We start from the raw sequence: 21,498 nt of genomic DNA on the forward strand, positions 1-21,498 counted from the left end.
AATCCAAGATAACCTCAAAATCCTGAAAATGAATTTCAAACAAATCATCCATGTACTTTCTCAATTGAAGTTTTGTCTGGGGACCTTATACTTTTGGGAGTTGCTCCTTGTCTTTTTGTTTGGGTAGTCATATTGAGAATTTTCCAGGCAAAGTGTCAGTCCATAGATTAAGAGAATAGCTCCCAAATCACTACACTAGCAACAGACAGAGTCAAACAAATGGGATCTGAAAACTAAATTTATCTACTCAGTTTATTTTGGTTTTCAGATACTTAAGAGTATTTTAGGATATTATTTTCATATTCATGTTTCTTTTCCTTGCATTCTCTAAAAATGGAGGTGGACATATATTTTTTCAGATATATTGATTAAAAAATAATCTGATGCAACAATGGTATATCAGTTGTTATAAATGAGAATAGAATCAAATGAATTTCACCTAGGAATTTATAGGTATTCATTGGAATGAAGAAAAAATGGTATTCTTCACTTTGAAATAAAATAGTCATCTTAAAATGTCCATCTTTAATTCCAGGGCCTTAGGTTATGTTCTCATTATCATTTGCCTAGATCATAGCAAGGGTCTACAAACTCTTCTCCCTATTTTAAATATTTACATCTTCCCACTCATTGTTCAGATTGCTATTAGAATTGTCTATCTATCTATCATCTATCTATCTACCTAATCACTATCTAAAACCAAAGAAAACACAGTAATACATGTGCTGAACCACAGCCAGTACTAGAAGACCTTAAAAAGCCTCAGACTTAAATGAAGCTATTAATTATGCAAATAGTAGTATTGACATTCATAAAAATCCAGGAGGTATAGAAAGAATTGTTCTTGTATAATTTTAAATTAGAGTGAAAATACCACTTTTCCCTTTATTGAGTTACATGAATTTGATTATTATAAAATAAAAACATTCATTTCAACCAATATTACATGCATTCATTTAGTTTGAACTTAATACAAACTACTATAGAAATTAAGCAAAGAATAAATACAATTATAGTTACTCTGTTCAATTGGATACATTTTTCCATTAGATTATAAGCAGCTTTTTTATTCAAAATCAACTTCTGGAATAAAATTACTTATTTGCTTTCTCTGTTGAACATTCAAATTTATAACAGAATTAACCACAGAATGTACCAGAAGTAGTCATTAGATGGTCTGACTACTACTGTGACTAAAATTTAAAATCTGAGTGTAGTGAAAACAAAATTTATAAAAGTGGTAGAAGTCATGAAAACGGACTGTTTTGAGTCTTAGAAACTGAGTACTATGTAAGATTGTGATTCAGAAGCAAGGAGAGTAATGGCCTAATACCATGAAAAATGTAACTTTGGGCTTCTCTATATTTGAATTAAATTAATCTTAAGAAGGCTTTTATTTTTTGCCAGTCCTTTAACATAACTGAGATGGTGGGTGAAATTTTTAGCATTTCATGACAATGCTTTAGCCTATGTGTCTTATAGCTTTAATTTGGCAACTCCTTAATATTTACATCATTACACCAATACCAGATCTTGATTTCAGTAAGATTTGGCTTTAGCGCCCAAGGAAACTACAATAGGAAATGATAATTTACAGACTCTGAAGACACGAGTCATTTAATTAAGTATTGTGTGTGCTGCTTTCCCCCTTCTTCCTCAGGTCCTCCCTCGACAGACCTGCGGGTTGTTCACACACACTATTTTCTACAAAGAATATCCGGGAGGACCCCAAGAATTGGATAAAAGTATCAAAGGAGGTGAACTTTTCCTCACAATCCTTCTAAACCCGGTATGTAATTCTATTTACACTTTTTTTATAACATGAGAATTTTCAAATACTTGTTTCTTTTGGTTTCCATTGCCAATCCTTTCACAAGAATAGTTTGTAAATACTAGCCCTACTAAGAGGAAATTAGATTACATCTCCAAGTTACTCAAGTTTGATTTTTAATTATTATGATCTTCAATCAAGAAAAACACAGATTTGTTGAGAGGCATATGTTGAATTTAGCAACTAAATGTAATATAACATCTCAGTGCTGACTTCTATTCTTGAATTGTAGTAAAGACATAATATGCAGTTCTCTAGCCCAGAATTATCATTCACAATGTTATCAGTGAATGCATATTTTGTCCATAAGCTGTTTGCTTCTGACTCAAGATCTCAGTAGGCACACACAAGTCAGTCTCTAAAAATGATCACAATGTAAAATCGCATTGACAATATGTTACTATGTATTATCTTTGTATACCAGGGTCATCTAAGGCCTATTTTAAAAATCTCCACTAATTTTATTTGGAGATCATCAAAATGGAGAATTTGACCTTTTTTTCTCTAATTGTGTCCTTTTATCTTTCAAAGTTTCACAATTTTATTTCCTTTTTTTTAAAAAAAAATTATTTACTTTTTAAATTTCTTTTCAGTGTTCCAGAATTCATTGTTTATGCACCACACCCAGTGCTCCATGCAAATCATGCCCTCCACAATACCCACTTCAGGCTCACCCAACCTCCCATCTCCCGCCCCTTCAAAGCCCTCAGTTAGTTCCTCAGAGTCCACAGTCTCTCACGGTTCATCTCCTCCTCCAATTTAACCCCAATTCCCTTCACTTCTCCATCTCCCAATGTCCTTATGCTCCACAAATAAGTGAAACCATATGATAATTGACTCTCTCTGCTTGACTTATTTCACTCAGCATAATCTCTTCCAGTCCCATCCACGTTGATAAACAAAAGTTGGGTATTCATCCTTTCTGATGGAGCCATAATACTCCATAGTGTATATGGACCACATCTTCCTTATCCATTCGTCCATTGAAGGGCATCTTGTTTCTTTCCACAGTTTAGCAACTGTGGCCGTTGCTGCTATGAACATTGGGGTACAGATGGCCCTTCTTTTCACTACATCTGTATCTTTGGGGTAAATATCCAGTAGTGCAATTGCAAGGTCATAGGGAAGCTCTATTTTTAATTTTACCTCCTTTTGTGCAAAAGTATATCAAGGTGAATGTCTATCGAGTGTAAAGTATATTAAGATAATGTTGAAATTATTTTGGCTTTCTGATTTTTCTCCCATAAGTGTTCCATTCCTGAGGTCTTACAAAAGCATCTCCTCTTTCACATCTTAGTGCACATAAAAAATATGAAGTAATGGGTCATATGCTATGCCTACCTCATTTAACGTAACAAATTTTCATATTCAGAGAAAAAGATTCATGCACTAGACAAAATGACAGCTCGGTTGTATGTGGTGAAGGTCTGTTTAAAATGAATTATTTAGGGATGCCTGGGTGGCTCAGTTGGTTAAGCAGCTGCCTTCGGCTCAGGTCATGATCCCAGCGTCCTGGGATCGAGTCCCACATCGGGCTCCTTGCTCATCAGGGAGCCTGCTTCTCCCTCTGCCTCTGCCTGCCATTCTATCTGCCTGTGCTTGCTCTCTCTCCCTCTCTCTCTCTGACAAATAAATAAATAAAATCTTTAAAAATAAAATAAAATAAAATAAAATGAATTATTTAGATAATTTTTCTATGGTATTTTTTTAAAGATTTTATTTATTTATTTGACAGAGAGATCACAAGTAGACAGAGAGGCAGGCAGGCGGGGGGGGGGGGGGGGGAAGCAGGCTCCCCGCTGAGCAGAGAGCCTGATGCGGGGCTCGATCCCAGGACCCTGAGATCATGACCTGAGCCGAAGGCAGAGGCTTAACCCACTGAGCCACCCAGGTGCCCCTTTCTATGGTATTTTAAATTTCTGAAGAAATTAAATAAAACTTACTTTATGTAAAAAATGAAAACTTGTAAATTGGATTAAAGGGGTAGGGAAATGGGGGTTAAAATGCTTTAAGCATGAATAAATACGAATAATCAAAAAACTTTTCCCTCAAATGACATAGTTACTGAAAACAAAACAAAATTTAAACAAGATCTGTTGTGTTGGGGTGGCACTATCCTGGTGCACAGCTTGCAGGCTCTATGATCTTTTGTAAGAAACCATTTCTCAGAGCTTGCTTGCTCTTCGGTAAAACCAGCTAGTTGAGCTAGATAATCTTCAATGTGCCTCAAAGATATCCCTTATGGACATAAATCTGAGATATTCCAATGTTTTGTGTATAATTCAAACTCAATGACACTTAAGAGATATCCGAATTTTCTGTAAGTATTTTTTTGGAAACTGAGGTGTGCATGTGTATGTTAATGAAAGCAAATGTAGAAAACCTTTCTGTTTATCTCTTTCCTCACTAGTTGAGAATTTGAACTCCATAAAGGCAAGGGTCATTTTTTCATACCTTTTTCATTCCAGGGCTACACTCTTTTTTTTTTTTTTAATTTACTTAATTTTTTTTTAAGATTTTATTTATTTATTTGACAGAGATCACAAGTAGGCAGAGAGGCAGGCAGAGAGAGAGAGGAGAAAGCAGGCTCCCTGCTGAGCACAGAGCCCAACGTAGGGCTCGATCCCAGGACCCTGGGATCATGACCTGAGCCGAAGGCAGAGGCTTTAACCCACTGAGCCACCCAGGCGCCCCCCAGGGCTACACTCTTGACTCCAAACCTTCTCTAACCATTTCCTAAAGGGAAGTGGATAAGCATCAGAGCACTGATGATTACCTCCCCTAAAATTCTTGCCCCCAGATCTGATTGCTATTGCTATAAATTATATGAATGCCTGTCTACTTGTCATTAAAGAGATGAATTTAAAACTTCTTTTTTATTTTGAATTCAGTACCAAACCCCTCATAAAGGATCATTCCTTACAGAGACTTACAGTTGGTTCTTTAAATAAAATAGAAGACTATTTGGCATCTAGTATTTCTAACAAACTGGTGAACTCAGAAAACAATGCTAACTACTGCAAACCTTGCTTAAAAATATTATCACTGTCACACAGATAGATTTTAATTACAGGCAGGATGGAATAGTGGAAGAGGGAAGTTTCAGAAGTTTTCTTGTATCTGTTCACAGCTGTGCTTGCTTTATCATTGTGAATTGATGGTGAACTCAAAATATGACACATCAGAAAGGAGAGGTCCTGGATAGACACAGCAGAAAGAACAATACTAGAGATGGTCAATAGTATGGATAATATTGGACATGATAAAGTAGGGTACTATGAAGACTGTATCTTACAAAAAGTGACCCACAAATATGTGAAATTAAAGAAAAATGCTGCTTAAAACATGGACAGTGAACACCCATAAGCAATCTAGGGAGATATTACTTGTTGGCTTTCTAGGGAGACAGGTACCGGCAGCATCTGGTGGTACTTGCCAAAATAGGGATTAATCCCAGACCTGTGTAGGGAGAGGTTACAAGATGTTTTAGTCAGGGCTCTCCAGAGAAACAGAACCAGGGGAGTGAGGGGTGGGAGGGAGATAGAGAGATTTATTACAAAGAAATTTCTCATGTAATTATGTAGGTTGACAGGTCTCAAGATCTGCAATTGGCAACCTAAAGGCCCAGAAGAACTGATGGTCTAGTTCTAGTTCAGGTCCTAAGGACTTACCTGAGGTCTGAGAATCAGAAGGGCTGATGGTGGGGCACCTGGGTGGCTCAGTGGGTTAAGCCTCTGCCTTCGGCTCAGGTCATGATCCCAGGGTCCTGGGATCAAGCCCCACATTGGGCTCTCTGCTCCACGGGGAGCCTGCTTCCTTTCCTCTCTCTCTGCCTGCCTCTCTGCCTACTTGTGATCTCTCTGTCTGTCAAATAAATAAATAAATAATCTTTAAAAAAAGGAAGAAGAAGAAGAAGAAGAAGAAGAAGAGCTGATGGTGTAGTTCCAGGCTAAAGGTTGGCAATATCAAAACCAAGGAAGAGCCAATGTTTTAATACAAACCTGAGGGTGAGAAGACTAAACAATGTTCTAGCTCAAAGATGGTCAATCAGGAGTTCCTGTAACTCACAGCATGGTGAGACTTTTTGTTCTGTTCAGGCCTTCAACTGATTGGCTGAGGTCCATCTGCATTAGAGAGAGCAATCTGCTTCACTCAGTTGACCAATTCAATTCTTAATCTCATCCAAAACACCCTCACAGACACGCCCAAAATATATTTGAGCAAATAATCTGATCACTCTGTGGTCCAGTCAAGCTGACACATAAATTAACCACCACACTGGAAGAGAGACTTAATGTGAATGAAATAAAATGGGCCACAGTGAAAGAGGGGAGGGAGGGGTAAATGAAGAAGCTTGGAATGTAAGCTTAGAAGTTTTACGTGCTTGTGTCCTATTATGAACAGAGAGGCTCCTTAAGTGATGGGCTATGATCAATACACTGATATGGAGAAAAGAAATAATCAGCATGCTTAATTACAGTTTCAGGTTAGATGGTTCCAGCAAGTCTGGCTAGGACAGGAATGGAGTGAGGAAAGACAAAAACAAAAAGAGGAAATACATGCTGACACCCAAACCTCCCGTTTGATCTATTCTTTTCCTCTAGCCTGAATTCTTTGTCAGAGTTAAAAGTATCTTTTTACTTTCTCACCAAAATCATGCTGAAGAAAAAATCTGAAAGTTCATTGATGTGAAAGTATGCTATTGATTTGATTAATATGCTAATTTGTGTTCTAACAGAGACAGTTCCCCAAGGAGAGGTCTATGATTGCATTATTTTAGATAAAGTCCCTTGTGAAAGTAAGCATTTGTTAGGAAGCATTCAACCTCCATGAAATCACCTGGAGATGACCACTTCCTCTACTTACTGGTCCAACTGACTTGTAATGTGGAAAATTTATTTTTGTGAGGACTTATAAGTAGGATAAGTGATCACTAGTGTTAGCATAAACTCTAAAGATTAAAGGCCAATCTAGCTTTAATTTGTTTTTTCATTGATGCTCTACTTTCGCATCATAGAAATACCATAGTAATCATATATATGACATCTTTTTGTATGGTAATTTTCTCAATGGATTTGTTAAATGGTGTATAGGTTTCTGTTTGTAGCATTGGGTTTTTTGTATGTTGATGAATGGATGAATAAGGATATAGACAGCATGACACAAAGCTAGCAATAATAGTAAATACTCCAGATAATATTACTATCCATTTTTTCATAGCATATTTAGAATGATAGACCAAATCTAGCAAGGTGAAATTTAATAGGAAATAATGCAAACTCCCAAAATTATTTTCAAAGAAAATAGTGATATAATTCCAGCATTATATAAGGATAAATATTATATAAGAGTAGATTAAATCTGCCAGAAACTTGTGGGTGGCATCATGACATATTAAGTACTTTGTCATTGAATTTGCCCAAACAGAAATGTTGTAGGAATAAGAAATCTAATACTTTAATATTTCATTTGATGCTAAAAATCTGTGACTCTATTTTTATTCAACTAGACATGGGGTATATCTCTTTCATTGTAAACATTAAAAAATATGAAGTAGGTTTAATGTTAAATATTACAAAATAGCATTATAAATTGGTTATACTCTCTGATTGTAAGGTCGGGGGAAAAGAAAAAGAGAGCTTAACATGTATACAAATAAAAGAATTAGACAAAACAGAAAGTAATTCAGTATTGGATGTATTAAGGAATATATATTGAGAAGAAAAAAAATTCCCATCACCAGTATACTGAAAGAAATATTACTGCTAGATTTTGCAGAACTATTTTGAATAGATTGGTGGTGTCTGGATTCATTTGTATGTAAACATCCTATGAGGCTAATAAAAGCTGGAAAAAGTATATGAGGGAATGTCCTGGAATCTCCCTCTCTAGAGTACTTTAAAACAGAATCAACAACTATAAAGTTCTTTCTTATTGCCTTGGGAGTTCATCTGCCTAAAGGAAGGGAACTAGATTAAATAACCTTGAAAAGTTCCACATATAGTTGTCGGGTTTTTTTTTTTTTTTTCTTTTCTGGTTTATAACTTCCACAACACTGCTCTGCAGTTAAAAAGGCACAAACGTTTCTGCAGAAATAGACCATAAGTACACAGAACAAACTGGTGTTGCCAGTGGGTAGAGAGTGTAGGGAATGGACAAAGTGGGTGAGGAGGAATGAGAGGCACAGGCTTCCAGTTATGGAGTTAATTAGTCATGAGGATGAAAGGCACAGAATAGGGAATATATTCAGTGGTGTTACAGTAACACTGTATAATGACAGGTAGTATCTGTATTTGTGATGAGCATAGCATAACGTATAGGCTTCTCTAATCACTGTGTATATACCTGAAACTAACGTAACATTGTGTGTTAACTATAATTTTTTTTTAAATGATATCATATCACAAAAGAGGTGGGGTGGTGAGCATGAACCACACCAAGACCAGGGCAGTTTCATTGTCTAGCTTTCGACTTAGGGATTCACATTATTTTGCATTGTCCCCTCTAGAATAGACCTGTATTATTTCTGCACTCAAAAGTCTCTGATATTTTTTCCTTATGTATTTTCAAGAGTTTTTCTTTTCTTTTCTTCTCTCTCTCTCTCTTTTTTTTTTTTTTTTTTTTTTTTTTTTTTGGTAACTCTAGCAGACATCCTGCTTCTATGCACAATTTAAAATATATCATTATTTTCTGGGATACCTGGCTAACTCAGTTGGAAAAAGCATAGGACTCTTGGTCTTGGAGTCATGAATTTGAGTCCCATGTTGTGTGTAGAGATTACTAAAATAAATAAACTTCTAAAAAAATAAATTAAATTATTACATGTGTCATTATTTTCTAATCTACCATAAGAAAGAAAATACAAATTGGAATATATTTTTACATCTTGATTCCCATACGTTACTCTTGTGTGTTAGATCTTTTGATTCAGCAAACTGCAAAGAATAGGGTTTCTTGATTTCCTTCCATACCAACTTGTTTTGCCCAAATGAATCTAACAATAGAATATTAAATGATATGAGGGCCATTTGAATGGCATTTCAAAAGAATAGCGAGGCATCTGTCCACTTAACGTTCAGATAACTTCCTCCTATTTTTCTTGGATTCTATCATGACCTCATCCCATACTGATATTTTCCTGCACTGCTCCACGCTTGTCAAATACTAACATGTATTTCCCTGGTGCTGAATCCTTCCTGTATTTTCAATATAATCTTTGTTCAGACAGGAAGAAATATAATTTAATCATGTATGAGGTGAAACTGCTTATACCAGGTAACCCACCATCATTCAAGTCGAGACACTACCCTATAAAATATGCAGCAACTGACAATACTAAAGGAAGGCTGGAGTCTTATCAGATGGTGTCACCAGTCACTTCAAAAGCTTGAAATGACTGTGTTCTACTGGATTTAATTTTTTTTAACTCATTTTAATTTTGTGCTACACAAAGAACAATATGAAAATAGAATTTTCCAAGTTTCTTAGCAGATACACTTAAAAAATGTTCAGATTCTAGGATGTTTTAAAATGGGAGAACTGGAGCCAGGAAATCTGTTTTCCAAAGTTCAAAGCAGTGTCTAGACTCACTAACCCCTGCCTGTATTTTGGCCAATTGCAAATTCGAGTGAAGAAAAAAATATGTGCCCGAAAGAGCGGTGTACTTGAAATTGACAGTACAGTATAATGGAACTGCAATGATATACTTCTCCATGTGCTGTCTGCTGAACTTTCATACACCGAGGCTGCTTAATGAGCTTTCCTTCTTCATGTATATCAATCTCCAAGTTTGTGGAATCTAATAGCAGATGCAGTACATTTTGGATTAGTGCTGGCTCTTAAGACAAAGTACAGAAAAGACAGCTGTAAGGCACAGGAAAACATCAACATGAATAGCCTGAACCAAATTTTAAGTTATTTTAGTGCTGAAATAATACAGAATCAGACATGTAAGATAATTCTCAGGAACATATTCTATGTGTGGCACAATAGAATATGCAAGAAATATCCCAAGTCCATTTTAGAGCAGATTATAAAGAATTACTGATTACTGATATCAAGACATCCAAGTATTCTTTGATGATTTGATTTTGATTTCCTATAAATGCCATGCTTTATAGAAAACTTTAAGAATCAAATAAGTTTTCATGTAGAACAAAGCCATTACGTATTCTGCCAAAATATACTTCTCTACAAAACAATATGTTAATAATTCTAACTCAGGGTCATGGGAGATTTTTACATGTGTTCCAGCACTGTTTATTTGAAATAAATAAATAAATAAACTGACTGTTAACTGCTCTACTATAGTGAAATCTGCTTCTTATCTGGGCAGGGATTTTGAAGCAATTAGTGTTCCTGGAAGCTGTGAGGCATACAGCCTGGAAGAAAGGCCACCAACTGTGAGAAGAATGGACCCCTGTAGTGTATATAGATTGTGGAAAATTCTATTTCCACTCGCTGAAAGACCTACAGTCACCTCTCTTTTTCCTTTATCTGTTTTTTTTTCCCCCTTAAAGATTTGCGGGACTAACCTTTACAAAAGGACATAAATCACCACTTCTGAAGTGATTCACACTCACAGCAGGGACTTTGTAAAATCTGGAGTCACCTAAGATCCGTGGCCTCACTATGTATGATATTATTCTTCCTATTCACACCAAAAATCAGGATCAGAGTTAGTACAAGGATCTAGAGAATGTGAAGAAATTTTGCTCTTTTCTGATTTGGGGGTTAGTGCAGTTTTTGCTTCATTTTCCAGAGTAGGATTTACACGGAAATTCAAACAGAATATTTTTGTCTCCTAAACCTGAACTCTCTCTTCATCAAATAAGAGGAAGATTGCTATTATTGTATAGACATGCTTCTTTCCAACGCAATGGTTGCTACAGATCCTGATGGAATATAATTTACATTCATGTATATATTTCCAGACCACAAACAAATCCATAAAATTGCATTGGTTTTTTCAATTTCGTTTCCCTAGAAAAATAAATGAAAACAGCAATATTTTACTGTGGAAGTCTATTTCATCTAGCATAACTGGATAATTTAGTTTTCCCAAAGCATGTTATGAAAGATGGTGGAATAGCTCTTTAGCATAAATAAATTTTCAACAGCAAAAAATACAACCTCCTATTTGTGTGGATGTTAGTCAATAGATAAACCTTATTTCCCCTTTATTTTAAAGCTTGATATATGGAAGTATTAAGTGTATAGTGGTCTAGACATTCAGGGATAGTTTGGAAGCAAAATCAGTGAATTCGTAGCAATAAGAAAAAAAAAACACCTCCTTGTATCACTGTTTATATGGCTTAGTGGGTTGGTAGGACAGTAGGAAAGTAAGTGGGTTTTGTAGGACTTCACAAAACTAAAATTGAAAATGTGTGCCTTTTCAGTTTGAGTTTTTGCCTCATTCTTGATTTTACCATTTCTTCCACAAATTATTTAACACCTAAGTATTTCAATATATCTTGTTCCTTTTTCTTCATATTTATTTTTTCTAATTTTGAAGTACAGTAAAGTAGAAAGACCATTTGTATCACTTTATTTCACTTTGTTTATTCCTACTTCATTTCCCTGGCTGTTCTGAGGAGTCAGATAATGTGAAAATAAAAATATGAGCTCTTTCCTAAAACTTGTTCGTATTTTCATATTTTTTTTTACTTCTGGAGACCAAATTATTTAGCTTCAATTTTCCATTAGTGGTTACATACTGATATGAGTATTTATGTAAAGACTTAACTACTTGGTATCCATTGATACCAATCAAAAAGAGTAAGTCTTATAATTGCTATCCCTAGTTTTATCAGCAGATGGCTAAAAAGGTTCTATCATTAAAGTTAGCCTGAGTTGATATTTATTTGTTAAATGTTTATTTGAAGTTGACCTAATCTTAAATGTAAGAATAATTGATAAATATAATTGGAAATCGGGTGCTTAATTTATAATGAATTATTACAGTGTCCTGTGTTGTTTAGAGGCCAAACCCCCAGTTTATTTGTATCTCAATCATTTCATTTCTTCTTTTATTTGATTTTCTAAGGAGATCATCCTGATGACACTATCAAATAGTTCTAATGTGTGGATATTCATAGATGTGCATAACTCAGTCAAGGAATGCATGGGAATACTGTCCAGAGGAGTTGATATTTGAGTGAGTTGAGCATTGGTAGAGATTCATCAGACAAATGAGGTGGCATGGTGGTGCTGTGGAGTGGGAGAATGCAGTAGGAGGCTTTCCAGTCAGAGAGAAAAGATTAGTTGGGGAGGGTAAAATAGCCATTGCAAATTTGGGAACTGTAAATGTTTGGGTTTTGTAGGAGTACAAGATGAAGATAAAGTTCTCAGAGTAAGATCATAGAAGTTTTGTATGACATGTCAAGTTTAAGTATTATTATTCTGTTGTAGGAAGGGAAGGAATTGGAGCAAGGGAGTGACAGAATCGAATATTAACCATTATTTGTAATTTTAGCTGACATTTCAGGATCTGTCCTATATAGAGGATATTTGTATACTCCTCCTTATGCTGACAGTACTTCTTGCCTCCACCCCACCATCCCTCAGATTTCATCTCTACTGTTTCTTCCTCACCTGAGGTTCAGGTGAGGTTTAGGACATGACTCAGCTGCTACATATCCACACGGAGCCACATACACAATACTGCTTGCAGTGGCATCTTTATGTTTCACGAGTACTCTCTTCTTCACCTGTGCTATATGCACCCCCAGGCAGGAAGTGTTAGTTTAAGAGGTATTTGTTGAATAAACCCATAAATGAATGAACATTATAGCATCACAGCTGCATCTGTCTACCATGTGCTATTTCACACAAGCTGTTAGGGCGGTGTCGGAAGAAAAGGGAAAGGATGGGAGAACAAGGGAGTAGAAAGGAAAGTAGAGGGAGGGAAGAGGTGACAAGGAAAGGAGACGGGACTATGGAAAGGAAAGGGAGAAAGGGAAGGGAAGGGAAAGCTATTCCTTTCTCTTTCATCAAATCAGATGGATTGCAGGAATGTAACTTATCTAGTAACCGAAATTCAGTAAATCTTGTTTTATTTTATTACTTCTATTAATTATAAGAAAAAGTCATACAATATTCCTAATGTTTCAGAACTTCTCTGTCTGTAAAATGGGGACAATAATGTTAGTCCCCTTACTGTTTTATACAAATAGTGTGAAATGTAATCAAAAGTAAGTGCTTTGATTTTTCAGAGAAAACATAAATAATTTGGTTAGAATTCTTATTTGAGAAAGTAAAAGTATATCTCATTTTTATTATCAAATGATATCTGAGGTGCGTTAGCAGCCCGTAAACTCCGGGTTTATTTACAACTTGAATTTTGCTTGTTTCTCCCTGATGGAACACATAAATCTAGGGATAAAGACATTCTCTTTTTACCAAGGCTTTTAGTTCATTATATGTTTTGCTCGTGAAAACATCCTTGGTTGTGATACTTTATTGTGCTATCTGAGCTATTTTTAAATAATAACACTTCTATCATTATTCTTTATTCCATTGAAACGAATTGAGTCATCAAATACAGTGCTTCCTTGGCCAGTCAAGCCTGCTTTTTAATTTGGTTTTGGTGTCTACCAAAGTACCTCAGATGTTTTTGTCAAAGGTTTTTGGTTTTGTGATTAGTGTTGTTGATTGTATTATTATTATTAACAATAGAGAGGTTTTCTGGAAACACTAGGTGCATACTTTTTTAATACTTTCTAGTGAACATTGTCCATGGAAATTTTGCTCAAATGAGAACTATATAGAATTAAAGCAATCTCTGTGTTTAGTACATAAAAATTAATTATGTGAAAATGGAAGACCTTGGGCACCTGGGTGGCTCGGTCATTAAGTGCCTGCCTTCAGCTCAGGTGATGATCCCAGGGTCCTGAGATCCAGCCCCCAATCAAACTCCCTGTTCGGCAGGGAGCCCGCTTTTCCCTTTCCCGCTCCCCTTGCTTGTCAAATAAATAAATAAAATCTTAAAAAAAAAAAAAAAAGAAAGAAGAAGAAGACCTTCCCAATTGGTACATAATTATAGATAATTTAGATGAACTAGTTGAACTCAATAGAAATAAGAAAACTCAACCCCACAGACTAAATAGAAAATTCTAGGCTGGATTTGATTACTTCTCACGAAAGGAAAGGGTACTCTTCGTATCTACAATCATTGATCCTATAGATCTGTCTCCACTGAACTTCACACCTAACAGAACAGTCAGCATTCAATTACCTCTGTGAAAACATTAACTAAAACTCGAGAAGGAGCCAAGAGATTTAGAAGTAAAGAAAAGGTCGTGTTCTTGTAAACGGCAAGTTCACAACTGCCAACATCCTTTAGAACTATGTGAAAATTACTAGATTAAACTATGTAAAAGATTCCAAGCATGAAGTGTTTTCCTGATTTATAATTGTCACTTTTAACACAATTTAAGGTATCCAATAATGGCATTCAAAGTATAAAGTGTAAGTAGTGGAATTTTGCTCCTACTTGAAGCTGTTATTATATCCACTTAAATTCTCTTTCACACACAGGTACACATTCAAATCAAACGTGAATAAAAGATGTGACTTGAAAATTGCCATCCTCCTGAAATTTCTTTTCAGAAGTCCATTCCGTAGTTCACTTAAACAACTTGCTCAAGAAATCAAATCTATATAGGCAGAGCTTTCTACATGGGCTGAGATGTTACGCTCATAAACACAGAGTTTAGGAATTATGAGCTATTTAGAGAAATAAAAAAGAAACTTAAACACATCACATTGCCCTGAATTGGAAGAGCTTTTATCCTGTCTTTTGCCAAAAGCTTTTTTAAAAAGTATATGCTATAGCATATAATGACTCTTGAATCTTTAGTGATTTAGATTTTGAAAAAAGAAACTCATCTATAAGCAAGCACAGCCATAGCGACTCACAGTGCAAGGAACCATTGGCTGAATTATTATGTTTTGGAAATGACTTTCTAGTGAGCAGGTGAACTTCCAGTAACACTGGGACACCTTACTTTTACAAGATGTGCCCATAGTAGGTCCTATTAAATATCTGTTGAATTAATAAGTTCATCAGTAAGTACTGCCAACCCTACTTCCAAAATGCATCCCAATTTGTGCTTTTTTTCTTTTCATCTCCGCAGTGAGCCTATAAGACAGTGGCTCCATTATCTCTCTCCCAGATAACTGCTACCATTCTGCTACCTTGTTGTTAAATGCAAAATAAAGCATGTCACAGCCATTCTTAAAGCCCTCCGGTGACATCTCATTTAATCTTAGAATAAAATTCAAGTTCTGAGCCATGACTTGGCCATCTTCTCTGCACTAATGAAGTTCTGTTCTGACCTTTACTTACTATACTCTAACCACACCATCCTTATTTCTGTACAGTCTAAATATGCCAAGATTGTTTGCCCATCAGGGCTTTTTTGCTTCTGGTACTTTCCTTGGAACAAGTGGCTTCTGGAAATTTGTAAGTCTGATTTTTTCTGTCTTTCATGTCTCAGTCAAACATCACTTCCTTAGAGAGTGGTTGTTTGCCCCTTTACCCAGTAACATCTATCACTTAAATGTCTTATTTTTTCATGGCATCTACTACTCTCTGAAGCTATCCTGTTGACTTACATATTCACCATCTGTCTCTTTCCCCCAATTCTACTTTCCGTCCTTACACAACCAAAGACCTACTCCATAGTAGCTCCACAAGTCCAGTAACGTTTACGTTGAGGTGGAGAAGGTAGGGAGGATACGAGTGGCATAGAGATGGCTAAACCACTTGACTGTTAACCACTGTATTTTCCTGGAAGTTGTTTTTGTGAGTTTTAGAAGTGCTCTTTAGCCAAAGATTTGAAATGTCAATGTGCAATTGAAAACACTTCTGTATTTTGATCAATGTCTGCTTTTTTGTTTTGACACACACAGAAAACTTTGTAATTTTTGTGGGAAACAATATATACTTGAAGTGCTTTATAATGTTTATGCAAATTTGACTTAAAGTAATATTTTATTTTATCTTACCAAACTGGTTACATTAATGTCTGCCTAAAGTTAGAAAAACATAACTAGTAATAATTTCCTATGAAACACAAATCTAGGGGCAGCTGGGTGGCTCAGACAGTTAAATGTCTGCCTTTGGCTCAGGTCATGATTCCAAGGTCCTGAGATGGAGCCTCCCATTATAATAGGCTCCCTGCCCAGTGGGGAGCCTGCTTCTCCCTCTCCCTCTGCCTGCAGCTCCCCCTGCTTGTGTCTCTTACTCTCTCTCTGTCAAATAAATAAAGTCTAAAAAATACAATAAATAATAAAAATAAAATAAAATAAACACAAGTCTAAATCTGAGATATGAGGGCATAATCTGTAAAAATTCCTGTGATATCCAAGCCATCTTCAATACCCACTCAAGTATTGACACCCATTATTTTTAATATGATGAAGCGCTCTTTGTTCTCTTTATAGTAAATAGCTCGTACTTATTCATTGTTTACTATATTTAAAATTCTAAATGATTTACAGGTGTTAACTCGTGTAATCCTTCCAAAAACCGTTTGAAGTGGATGCTATTATTATTTCCATTTTCTAAATGAGGAAACCATCCAGAAGTTAACTAATCTAGTATCGTGCAGCTGGAGATGGCAGAACTGCAAGTTTGACTTAGGAAGTCAGGATCCAAAGTCCTCGCTCTTTTCACAGCACATTTTGCCATCTCTCCTAGTCAGATAACTGTCAAAATAGCAATATAAGTTGGGAAAAATCTGTCTCTTTGAGGGAAAGTGATCTTAGCAGCAATAACTGTAAGCCATGAATATGTTTGTGTAATTGCAGAGGTATATACATTTTTCAGAGTTCTATGCTCACGTCAAAGCTATAGTATCCTCGACTCATTCAATAAGCACCTACTAAATACTATTAGTGTATCAGAGAAATAAGGAAACAAGGGTACAGTCCGCATAGATTGGTGGAAGAAATAAACATAAAACAGAAAATTTGGATAGAATTTGATGAATGCGATCTTAAAAAAGAATGGAGGGGTGCCTGGGTGGCTGTCAGCTAAGCATCCAACACTTCTCAGCTCAGGTCTCCATCTCAGGGTGATGAGTTCAAGCCCCAAGTTGGGCTTCACACTCAGTGTGGAGTAGTGAGTGACTTTTGACAATGTGACTTCTGAGCTGGACAGAGTATGTAGAATTTTGACTGTCATTGAAGGAGAAGGTGTTTCATGATGACAGGAAGCTAATGAGCTAATGAACTTAAGGTGTCTGCGGAAGGAACAAGAGAAACAGGAATAAGAGTAAAAGGAGAGAAAAAAGCTAGAAGAGAACTTGGGGCTTGCTACACTGTACAGGTTTTTTATGGATCATACATAAGGGCACTCGAATGGATGAATGACATGATACTCAGGTGTAGAAACAAAGTGAATATTCTTAGTTCTTAATATTCAAGCTATTCCATCAAAATGGTGACCTTCCTTGAGAAAAGATATTTTTTTCTTTCATCAGACTATGAGTAGTTTGGTCCCTTGTTAGAACCTTTAAAAAGCTGTCCTCATCTCAATACTAAACAAATCTGGCTAGTCCATGGCTTACAAACGGGGTGCTGGTAGAAGCGGCCACGGTTTGTACATGTTATCCTTTCTTCCGGGCTGTCTTTGCAAAATGAACAATCTCAGGACTTCAGAAGATGAGCCTTTTTAAATTACTTTAATACTTTGTAAAAATGGTAACACTGCAGTTTTGAACCCATAGTCTTTGTGGGTTTTTCCTTTTCTGTTTTCCCTCTTTCCTTTTCCCTCTTTCTCTTTGTTTCTTTACTTCTTTCTACCCTCCCTTTGTTCCTCCTTCTTTTCCTTCTCTTCCACCCCTTCTCCTCTCACTTTCTGCATTTGCTTCTTCCTTCCCCTCTCTTGCCCCCTCGACCCTCCTTCTCTTTCTCTTGTTCTCTTTAATGAGCAATTAAGCTCATTCTTTCTAGAATCATTATAATTCTAGGTCACAAAAAAACATGTAATAATATTACATGTTACCGTCCACTGACTTTTAATGCCATCATAATAAAAATAATGGATGTCGGTTAACAACCAATGAAGTAGATTTTAAAACAAACTCATATTTAGGAAAACACAAAGGTTTTATACTACTCTATTTAGTGTCTTTGGTGAAGTCTTTTCTGTATTTAAAAAAAAAAAAAAGAGTCAGCTCTTGAGACTTCAGTCCTAAGAAAAATGACTTTTTATCTTATAATTCAATCATGAAAAGAAGGGTTGTAATTCTTTGCATATTTTGACTGGTAACAAGTAGATGATTATAAAAGAAGAATGAATTTAATATCTAGTATATTTATCTTAACTTCTAATTTGACTTATTAACCTCATTGCATACTACCTGGTGTCAGTGAGAAGAAAAAAGTGAGCCATGAAGAAATAAAAAAACTCTAGGTTCCCTCCTAGAGATGTGACAGCTTTGTGATTTTGTTTTTAGCAGACTGAGCAGAGAGGTCACGGAGGAAAAGCTAATTTGTGATTGCTGAAGAACCCCTGAGAACAGGGTGAGGTTAGTCAGAACGTTTGTCTTTAGGGATCCTCTTAATTCTCTGGAGGACGTAGCTTTCCATATTTATATCTAGCACTTTTGCTAAGCAATATGATATTCAATTTCTCTTCATTTAAAAAAAATTTTTAGCCATCAGGGAGATTGAAATAAAAAGCACATTGAGATACCACCTTACACCAGTTAGAATGATCAGATTTGACAAGAATGGAGAATGTGGAGAATGGGGCACCCTCTTTCACTGTTGGTGGGAATGCATGTTGGTGCAGCCACTTTGGAAAACAGTGTGGAGATTCCTTAAGAAATTAAAAATAGAACTTCCCTCTGACCCTGCAATTGCACTACTGGGTATTTACTGCAAAGATACAGATGTAGTGAAAGAAGGTCCATCTGTTCCCCAATGCTCGTAGCAGCAATGGCCACAATTGCAAAACTGTGGAAAGGGCCAAGATACCCTTCAACAGACGAATGGATAAAGAAGATATGGTCCATATATACAATGGAGTATTATGCCTCCATCAGAAAGAATGAATACGCAACTTCTCTATCAACATGGATGGGGCTGGAGGAGATTATGCTGAGTGAAGTAAGTCAAGAAGAGAGAGTCAATTATCATATGGTTTCACTTACTTCTGGAGCATAAGGAATAACATGGAGGACATTAGGAAAAGGAAAGGAAAAGTGAATTGGGGGAAATCAGAGGGGAAGAGGAACCATGAGAGACTGTGGACTCTGAGAAACAAACTGAGGGTTTTGGAGAAGAGGGGAGTCGGGGGTTGGGTGAGCCTACTGGTGGGTATTAAGGAGGGCACGTATTGCATGGAGCACTGAGTGTGGTGCATAAACAATGAATCTTGGAACACTGAAAAAATAAAATTAAATTAAAAAAATAAATAAGTAAGTAAATAAATAAATAAAGTTTTTAGGATAGGGCCAGTTTAACATTTTAAGTGAAAATAAAAATCAGATCAATGTCTGTAGCAAAAGAGGAATTATAAGAGCAGATATAAAAAAAAAGTCCCTATTTCCACATGCCACTGTCTTGTATCCAAGTAACCTCTTTTCTGTTCTCTGTCTGGCAATGCCAGGAGTGAAAAAGAAGTTAATGAAACATTAAAGGGAAACAAGCAGTTGCTCTTGCTTTTCAAAAGATAGTGATTAAAAGCATGGACTGGAAAGTCAAGTACTCCCCACCTCAATTTCCTGCTGCCTCAGCTTTAACATAAGCAAATTGCAAAACCTGAATTTAGTTAGTGCCATGACTGTTGAAGTTTCAAGGAAATATAGAAAAAAAAATTACTAATTCTGAAAGGACAATTATTACCTCATTAAAAAGTAAAGTGTTCCCCATAGTTTATACACAGTCACCAACTTATATTTGAAGTACTTCAAGGCTATTAAAATATGTTTTTTATTTCTCTTTTATGGATGGTGAAAATAAATTCCCTCTAAGACAGTGGTATCTAACATTTGTAGATATATACCATATCAATAAAAATGATTTTGAACAGGTATCCACAAAATACTCATAAATATTTATTTATATATAAATTAAATTCATTCCACTATGCCAACACATTACTATACCTCATACATTACATTGAGAGGCAAAATAAATAAAAATAAAATTTTAACGTTTTTTGGTGGATATGAGTTCATTAACCCTGCTGGCATTCTTGCATTCTGGAGATCACTGCAGTAGTACATTGAAAAGTTAATTAAGAGACAGAAAAGTATTATAAATATGCAAAATGAAATTTTACATGTATATTTTACATGTATATATATTTTGTATATTCTTCCAACCTCTTTTTAGTATCAGGTTGAAATCATGAAATGTCTTATAGGCCACGGAAAGACATTTTACTCTTCATATTATTGTAAGTGTGTTTTTATATTTTTACAAGGATTTTATTTATATAGGTGTAATGTGAGCCATCGGAAACTTTTGAATAGGGATCTGATACAATTAGATTATGTTTTGAAAGAAATAATCTGGCCACCGAATGGAGAAGAGTCTGAAGTCAGCCAGTGTGGAGCAAAGATACCAATGAAGAGGATATTTTAAGGCAGAAATTAATGCTCAGACTAGGCAGTACCTGTGGAGGTAGTGAGCCATAGTCGACAATAGGATATATTTTAATTGGTGATGGATTTGACGTGGTGTGGAAGAAAGAAAAGTCAGTGATGACCCAAATGGTTTAGCTTGAAGAAGCAGATGGATGAAAGTGTATTTACTAAGATGGGGAATATTGAAAGAGGAGCCAATTTGAGGAAGGGGCTATCAAGAGTACATTTACTGATAAGCTGAGTTTGAGATACAAAATATTAGTCACTTGGCTAAGTGAGTCTGCAGTTCAGGAGATTATAATAGTGAAATATATAATTTGAATGAGCCAACTTATAGCTTGAATAACATGTAAAATTTCTTTTTCATATTTAGGAATATTATCTTAAACACTACTATTTCTTATTAGTAATTGCAAGAAAAATCATCTCATTTTCTTTAGGACAAAGAACAAGCCACTATCCACACACATAAGCCCCCTCCTTTGAGTGACTGTCATAATATTGAAATATGATAATGTTTTAGGGCCTCTTTTTCTCTAATAGAAATGTTCATTTCCTGAAATGGCAATTCTGAGAAATTAAGGACATGGATGATTGAGACGAGCTTTCCATTTTTGCTCACATACTACAGTTTATGCCTCATTGGATACCTTTAATTTTCCCTCTATCTCTTTACCAAGCTTTTGAGTGGGTCTGAAGAGAACGTGATTTGACATATTTAAGGCATCCTGAGACAGAATCTGTACCCGTGATCATATCTCTTCAGTGTCCACGAGGTCTCATAGTACCTTTTTCCAGCTCATCTTTCTTGCTCCCTTGCCATTTTGGATGATAAAGAACCAGCTCATAAATGTTTAACAGACAAGGTAAGCTAATAAATACTTCTCGAAATATCATCCTCTTACAATAGTCAGAATTATCTGCCCTGGAATAATTTCTTATGCTAACCAAGAAGAGCTCTCTATAAAGCCAAAGTGTTTAAGTCAAAATTAAAAATAAAATCTACATTTCAAATGAGATATTAGCAACTCTTCTGGCATTTTAATGATACATCTTGCTACT

At 35.7% G+C, this 21,498-nt stretch overlaps 1 protein-coding gene across 3 annotated transcripts in view; it reads left to right on the forward strand.

The window, feature by feature from the left end:
* LOC111156481 (bifunctional heparan sulfate N-deacetylase/N-sulfotransferase 4) overlaps positions 1–21,498 on the forward strand; it is a 243,861-nt gene that overhangs the window by 146,349 nt on the left and 76,014 nt on the right. For all 3 annotated transcript variants that reach the window (XM_022517429.1, XM_022517412.1, XM_022517421.1), the window contains exon 5: positions 1,661–1,789. In XM_022517429.1, the coding sequence (XP_022373137.1) occupies positions 1,661–1,789 (129 nt within the window). The remainder of the gene's footprint in view (positions 1–1,660; positions 1,790–21,498) is intronic.

This window comes from Enhydra lutris, unplaced genomic scaffold (assembly GCF_002288905.1).
Source record: "Enhydra lutris kenyoni isolate GAN:26980312 unplaced genomic scaffold, ASM228890v2 scaffoldscaffold3, whole genome shotgun sequence".
NCBI lineage: Eukaryota > Metazoa > Chordata > Mammalia > Carnivora > Mustelidae > Enhydra > Enhydra lutris.